The sequence below is a fragment of the Carassius auratus genome, unplaced genomic scaffold, assembly GCF_003368295.1.
Source record: "Carassius auratus strain Wakin unplaced genomic scaffold, ASM336829v1 scaf_tig00033084, whole genome shotgun sequence".
NCBI lineage: Eukaryota > Metazoa > Chordata > Actinopteri > Cypriniformes > Cyprinidae > Carassius > Carassius auratus.
In genome coordinates, this window is record NW_020526046.1 from 284276 (window position 1) to 291717 (window position 7442).

The following is a 7442-nucleotide window of genomic DNA, read 5'->3' on the forward strand; positions in this document are numbered from 1 at the left end:
TACCATAGGAGGCAGAGACAGAGGCACTAGCGTATAAACTATTTATTAAATTCACAAAGTAGAAAATACACCTTTTAAAAGTTTAGGCAAAGATATGATTCGACCAGGCATACATTAATCAGTTTTACGAAGGCTTACCCCTAGCAGGGTAGGCTAGCTGCAAAAGTGGCTATTCGTAAAAGCACACACACACACACACACACACACACAGTGAGGTGAGTGACTACAAACGACAATCCACACTCCGTGCTCCAAACACCACCACCACCAGGATACTAGGACAGCTAGCCACCCGACTCAGGGGCCTAAAACACAAAGAACACAAATTACTCAAATGTACAAAACGAAATTAATCTAAAGCCTGATTGACTGAAACAATTACCAAAACACACAACAAAATGTAAAAAAAATGAACAATGGTCACTTAAAGAAAACTGAAATGAAAAGGAAAGAAATATATATTTAAAGCAAAAGTTTTAACAATCACTACAAAATCAAACAAAAATCAATTGTAACGAAAACAAACAATAACCAAAAACCATACAATGATACGAGCACAACAAAACTTAATTAAACAGCAAAACAGCAAAACAGCAACGCCGTCTTTAATCTGCTATTATGCAGGAGGCGATCTTCCCCACCCGAAAACAGGCGGACGTTCCCAAAACTTTGTCCTACTAAAAACAACCCATTAGTTAAATTTAAAACACAAGTGTCCATTAAAAAGAAATGCATATACATGTGTATCTATACATACCAGGTATTGACTACAGCGTTACACACACCTCATACAGTTGCTCACAGCACAAGTCTCAGAAGATTACTTGAATGAAATCAGTCTAACCAAGTGGCAAGAACAGCCTGAAAACCACAGCGAAGCCAGGAATAATGGGCTATTCAAGCTGCAAAAAGGCGACTCCAGCTACAATAAATTAATATAGTTAGCCGATGTCCAAGAGCTCATTGCAGCATTAGCCAGACCAGCTACAAACATACCTTTGTTAGGCGGAAGCGCACACGTACCGGATGGGCGGGGCCAACAATGACGCATCCCAGGTAGCCTAATCACAGCCCTTATAAAGCAATGACTGAGCCCTGATAGGCCGTTTCTAAGTACCAGGGGAAGGAGATTACCTACTTTGCCACAATCTGCCCCAGCCATTTTATCGTCGCCCCGACGATAAAACAACTCTAACCACTGACCATACTACTCAATTCCAAGGTCTAAACAGGGCAGAAACAGAATTGGATACAGTAGCCCTTGGCTGTACTACTTCACCTACTGCCCGTGGGAGATGGTAACGGTTAGGATGCTGCCCAGCGTTAGCCCTCCCTGTACGTCGCACAGGACCGGCACCAGGATTAGGCTCATCTGCTGGCAGGGGCTCTACAACCAATGAGGTCGCCGGCTTTACACCAGATTGTCCAGCGGCCCCCAAGAGAATTGGTTCAGTAGACTCTGCTATTCTCTGCATTGCAGAGGGACCCGACGACACCAGGTCCTGCATTACTGGCCTACCCCCTACTTGGGGAGTTTTAGGGACCAAGGCCCACAAATCCATTTCGTCCAACGATGAGGACTCCTCCAATGGTGGTGCCTCAACTACCTCTGGTATTTCTGAAACGCCAGAAATAGGAGAATCTTTTTGAATCCTAATTTTTAACAAGGAACGGTGGACATGCTTTACCCTACTCGAATCATCCACAGGTGCTATGGTATAAACGGAACCTCCTGTTTCAGGTGCTCTCACAACCTGATATACCACCGGGCTCCAGATATCCTGGATCTTACGGCGGCCTCTCACGCCATAATTACGGAGGTAGACCAGCTGCCCTTCTCTCAGTGGTACATCCCGAACATGCAAGTCATGCCTTTCCTTACGACGATTTGCAGCTGCCTTTAAGTGTTGTCTAGCTCCTTCAAACGCCACCTGCAATCGAGTTTGATGCTCCAAAACCCAGTCATTCACACCACTAGACCCCCTCTCCTGGCCCCTACCCAATAAGACATCAACAGGGAGCCGAGGCTCTTGGCCAAACATTAAAAAATAAGGAGACTCACCAGTGGATTGATGAGGAGTGGTGTTGTAACAAAAGAGTAACTGAGGCAACGCAGAGGGCCAGTCCACCTTTCTGGGATTGGGCAAAGTGCGCAAAAGACCGTGCAAGGTTCTATTAAAGCGCTCGCATTGCCCGTTACCGGCCGGATGATAAGGGGTCGTATGGGACTTTTCAATCTGATAAAGGCTACACAGTTGTTGGATGAGGGAAGACTCAAAATTCCGACCTTGATCGGAATGAATACGAACAGGGACGCCAAACTTGAAGAACCACTCGGTCACTAAGACCTGGGCCACCGTTTCTGCCCGTTGGTCCCGGGTGGGGACTGCCAACGTATACTTGGTGAAGACATCAGTCATCACCAAGACATTCTCCAGCCCCAAACGGGAAGGCTCCAACAGAGTAAAATCAATTGCCAAGATTTCATTCGGTCTAGATGCCAACAAATGGCCCATAAAGCTCTGAGCAACAGGTTGTGAATCTTTGGCAGCCTGACATCTTTCACAGTCTCGACACCACTGAACTACATCTGATGTCAGGCCTGGCCAATAACAACGTTGCTGCACCAATTCGGTGGTACGGTCGACACCTTGGTGCCCATGACCTTGATGCATTTGAGTCAGAACCTCTCCCCGCAAGACAGATGGGAGGACTAGCTGAAAAATCTCCTCACCACCATCCGGACGGAAAATACGTCGATGTAAAATTCCTTGCCTTTCCAACAACCGATCCCACTGACGCAGTAGGACTAAGCCAGGCTTAGATAGCAGTTTACGCTCCTTCAATGTTGGCCGTATCCCCTGCTTCCAAAAAGGCAAAATCTCCCCTATAACCGGATCCGCCTCCTGCAAAACCCTCAGATCACCTGCAAAACTAGGCAAGGCCAAAACCACAGACTGGGTCACCGGTGCCGCTTTCTCTGCCACCAGTACTTGCCCCACACCAGCTGGAACCTCAGTCCCAGGCAGCCATTCTCTTACTTCCAATGGGGCAGGGGTGTTCTGTCTCGACAATGCATCGGCGTTCTTGTTACTTCTACCTGACCGATACCTGAGGTCAAAATCAAAAACGGCGAGCTCGGAAGCCCAACGTTGCTCGGTAGCCCCAAGCTTAGCGGTGGTCAAATGACTGAGGGGATTATTGTCTGTAAAGACAATACACTTATGCCCTAAAAGATATTCCCTAAACTTCTCGGTCATGGCCCACTTGAGCGCCAAAAACTCCAACTTCATGGAGCTATAGTTGGACATATTGCGCTCAGTGGGCCGTAGACCGCGGCTAGCATACGCGATTGGTCGTACCCTACCCCCTTGCTCCTGAGATAGAACCGCCCCCAATCCCCCATAACTAGCATCTACCTCTAAGATGAAAGGCTGGGAAAAATCAGCGTAAGCAAGCACTGGAGCAGTAGAAAGTCTGCCCTTCAACTCAGCAAAGCTCAGCTGGCACTGTTCAGTCCAGGCATCAGAAAAACCATGACTCCTTCGAGTCCTGGACTTACCGGCAGTCCATTCGGCCACCAACTTATGCAGCGGGGCCGCCAATTTTGCGAACCCTTCCACAAAGCGGCGGTAATAACTACTAAAACCCAAGAATGAACGCAATTCTGACACACTGGTGGGGCATGGCCATTTAGCTACAGCCTCAATTTTCCGAGGGTCAGTAGACACTCCCTGCGCCGAAATGACATGTCCCAAATATCTGACTTCCCGTTGAAAAAATGCACATTTACTCAATTTGGCCTTTAGCCCCTCCCGCTCCAGACGACTCAAGACAACTTCTAGCCGCTCTAGGTGCTGAGACACTGAGGAAGAAAACACTATGATGTCATCCAGATACAGTAGTAAGGAACTGCACTGCTGATCGCCAAACACCCGTTCCATTAGGCGCTGGAAGGTACTTGGGGCATTACAAAGCCCAAAGGGCATCCGATTCCATTCAAACAACCCGAAAGGGGTGCAAAAAGCAGTCTTGGGTCTATCTTGGTCAGTGACAGGGACCTGGTTGTACCCACTAGCCAAATCCATAGTGGAAAACCAACAGGCCCCTGTCAGAGAGTCCAATGATTCCTCAATGCGCGGGAGCGGGAAGGCATCTTTTCTTGTTTTCGCATTGAGCTGACGGTAGTCAACGCACATGCGCAAAGTACCGTCTTTCTTTTTGACAAGAACAATTGGAGAAGCGTAGGGGCTACAGCTCTCCCTAATAATGCTGGCCTCCAACAACTGGTTAATGTGGGACTTCACCACCTCATATTCCGAAGGTGGAATACGCCGGTACCGCTGCCTAACAGGGACAGAATCCAGCAAGGGAATGTCATGAGAAATCAGCTCCTTTTACATTATACTCCTCTACGTCCGCTACGTTCTCAAAACTCAGGCAATTTGATAATACCTAGAATATCAAAATCAACTGCGGGCGGCAGATCCTTTTCCTATTTGGCGCCTAAACTCTGGAATAACCTACCTAATATTGTTCGGGAGGCAGACACACTCTTGCAGTTTAAATCTAGATTAAAGACCCATCTCTTTAACCTGGCATACACATAACATACTAATATGCTTTTAATATCCAAATCCGTTAAAGGATTTTTAGGCTGCATTAATTAGGTAAACTGGAACCGGAACACTTCACATAACACCGTACTTTCTACATCATTAGAAGAATGGCATCTACGCTAATATTTGTCTGTTTCTCTCTTGTTCCGAGGTCACCGTGGCCACCAGATCCAGTCTGTGTCCAGATCAGAGGGTCACTGCAGTCACCCGGATCCAGTACGTATCCAGACCAGATGGTGGATCAGCACCTAGAAAGGACCTCTACTGCCCTGAAAGACAGCGGAGACCAGGACAACTAGAGCCCCAGATACAGATCCCCTGTAAAGACCTTGTCTCAGAGGAGCACCAGGACAAGACCACAGGAAACAGATGATTCTTCTGCACAATCTGACTTTGCTGCAGCCTGGAATTGAACTACTGGTTTCGTCTGGTCAGAGGAGAACTGGCCCCCCAACTGAGCCTGGTTTCTCCCAAGGTTTTTTTCTCCATTCTGTCACCGATGGAGTTTCGGTTCCTTGCCGCTGTCGCCTCTGGCTTGCTTAGTTGGGGTCACTTCATCTACAGCGATATCGTTGACTTGATTGCAAATTAAAACAGACACTATTTCAACTGAACAGAGATGACATCAATTAATTCAATGATGAACTGCCTTTAACTATCATTTTGCATTATTGAGACACTGTTTTCCAAATGAATGTTGTTCAGTGCTTTGGCGCAATGTATTTTGTTTAAAGCACTATATAAATAAAGGTGATTGATTGATAAAAGAGCCCTGACCTGGCCCTGTTCTACTTCTGGCAAAACAGACAAATCAACTGTTTCAATCTGTTCCTGTACAGTGGCAGTCGCAGCTAAGGCTTGGGAACCTACGGTGGCTACAACAGATTTCACTTCAGTTACCCCAGCAGGCAGACTTACCATACAAACACTATTTAGCACTCCCAAAACGGTTTTAGAATGCAGCATAACATCCGCAGTTCCCACATTTACCATAGGCAAGTAGGCAGTGCCTCTTATGACCTGTACCAGCGCTGGAGAAGCCAACAAACCCGCGGGCAACCCAGACTCTGGGGGCTCAAACAGTACTAACCCCGCTGCATATTGTTCAGAACAAGTCGCTGCTACAAACTTCATCGTGCCACCTGGGATGCGACATGACTCACGACCCCGTAACCTAACCGGACCAGGGTGCCTTGCTGAACCCTGGTCTTCCAAACGGTGACAATATTGAAGTGCCTGCATGACAAAGCTAGGGGCCTCAACGGTTACAGCAGACTCGAAAAGAGCAGGGCCATGTTGTCCAAATAACTCCTGGTAACAACGGCTCAGGACATTCATCCCGAGTACCCCTGGGACTTGGTCACAAATCCCACCAGGAGGATCCCGGACAACAAGCACTCCACACTCCGAAATCACTTGCCCACACAATTCGACATCCAGTTCCATGTAGCCAATATATGGAATCGAAAGACCGTTTGCAGCCCGAAGTTGTAGCCACTGGCACGACTTAAGTCGATCCGGACCCCATGGTTCAAAATATTTACGAAACCAACTTTCCGTTATTGTGGACACCATGGAGCCAGTATCGACCAAACATGAAATTTGGACCCCACCCATTCGAATAGCAAGGTGCGGGCATGAAGACATTAAATGAGACATACTTGAAACACTAGAGCCGGTCAATTCCCCAACCGCGCCTTGGCTCGGCGACACGGTAGGGACTAGTTTCCCGACAACGCAGATGGACCAGGCTGTCTACCCTCAGATGACGACGCAGTGGGCAAAGGGGGTTGCGGACGAGGGGGAACACGCTCCCCATCGCACTCTCTAGCAAAGTGGCCAAGTCGTTGGCACCTCCTACATATAATGGGGCCGCGGTGAGGAGGCTGACTACGTGACTGAGGGGCCTGCAAGCGAGCAAAATTTTGAGTTAGCTTATTTAATTGCTCTTGCTGTGATCTCAGCATTTCCCTCAGTTCACCTAGTTCAGAGCGCTGAGGAAATCTACCCACCCGTGACTCACCTTGTACACCATACTGAATCCCATAGGCGGATGGAACGGAATTGCTTCGTCCTCTCGTACTCCCCAACATTCCCTCCCTTTCCCATCTAAGAGCTTCGCTTCGAACTTCCAACAATGTTAACATTGGCTGACGACGTATTAACTGTTTTAATTCTCGGCGAAGGGCCACGTCACAAACATGTTCAATGAACTGATCGCGTAGCAAAACTTGTGAATTTGGCATAACATACGGTGATCGCTGCGTCACACGTTCTAGGAGACCCATCAAAGCTAGGGAAAACTCCAACAATGATTCACCCTCCTGCTGCTTTCTAGAAAAAAATGCCTCCTGTAATGAGACATATGACTGTGAGCAACCATATAATTCCCGTAACACCAAAATAATTTTATCTGGATCATTTCGCTCAATCTCCGAACGGTACCTAATCTCTTCCCTTGCCTCCCCCTCCAAGTGGTCAAACAAGAAGAAAGCTTGATCAGAAACAGACAGGTGACGAGCCTGCATACAAGCTTTGGCCTCTTCAACCCACTCATCAATGCTCAGACCAACCCTGCCATTGAATTTTTGACATTTCCTGTCTCGAGGTACAAAAACGAATCGTTCTGGCAGGACTGCCTGTGCACTACTTGGCTGAGGGGGGGCAGCAACAGAAGGACCAGGATCAATAGAAGGGGCATCACTAGGGCCAGGAAGCGCAAGAAAGTGGTCTTGACGCAACCTCTCATTTTCTGCCCGCAACTGAGCTACTACTTCCCTCAATTCCTGTAACTCTTCTTCCATAATTTTGACGGCCGTAACA

General features: G+C 47.8%; 1 protein-coding gene across 2 annotated transcripts; it reads right to left on the bottom strand.

Annotated features, from left to right (window-relative positions):
• Window positions 1–6340: 6340 nt before the first annotated feature.
• On the bottom strand, window positions 6341–7442 carry LOC113081072 (uncharacterized). 2 transcript variants are annotated; one of them, XM_026253116.1, is made up of 2 exons: window positions 6640–7442; window positions 6341–6519 (listed from the first exon to the last, which is right to left on the bottom strand). In XM_026253116.1, exons 1-2 carry the CDS (start codon window positions 7421–7423, stop codon window positions 6341–6343), a joined length of 963 nt encoding a protein of 320 aa, XP_026108901.1. In that variant the 5' UTR covers window positions 7424–7442. The 2 variants fall into 2 exon arrangements, with proteins under 2 accessions (XP_026108901.1, XP_026108899.1); XM_026253114.1 differs by having other exon boundaries at window positions 6341–6522; window positions 6619–7442.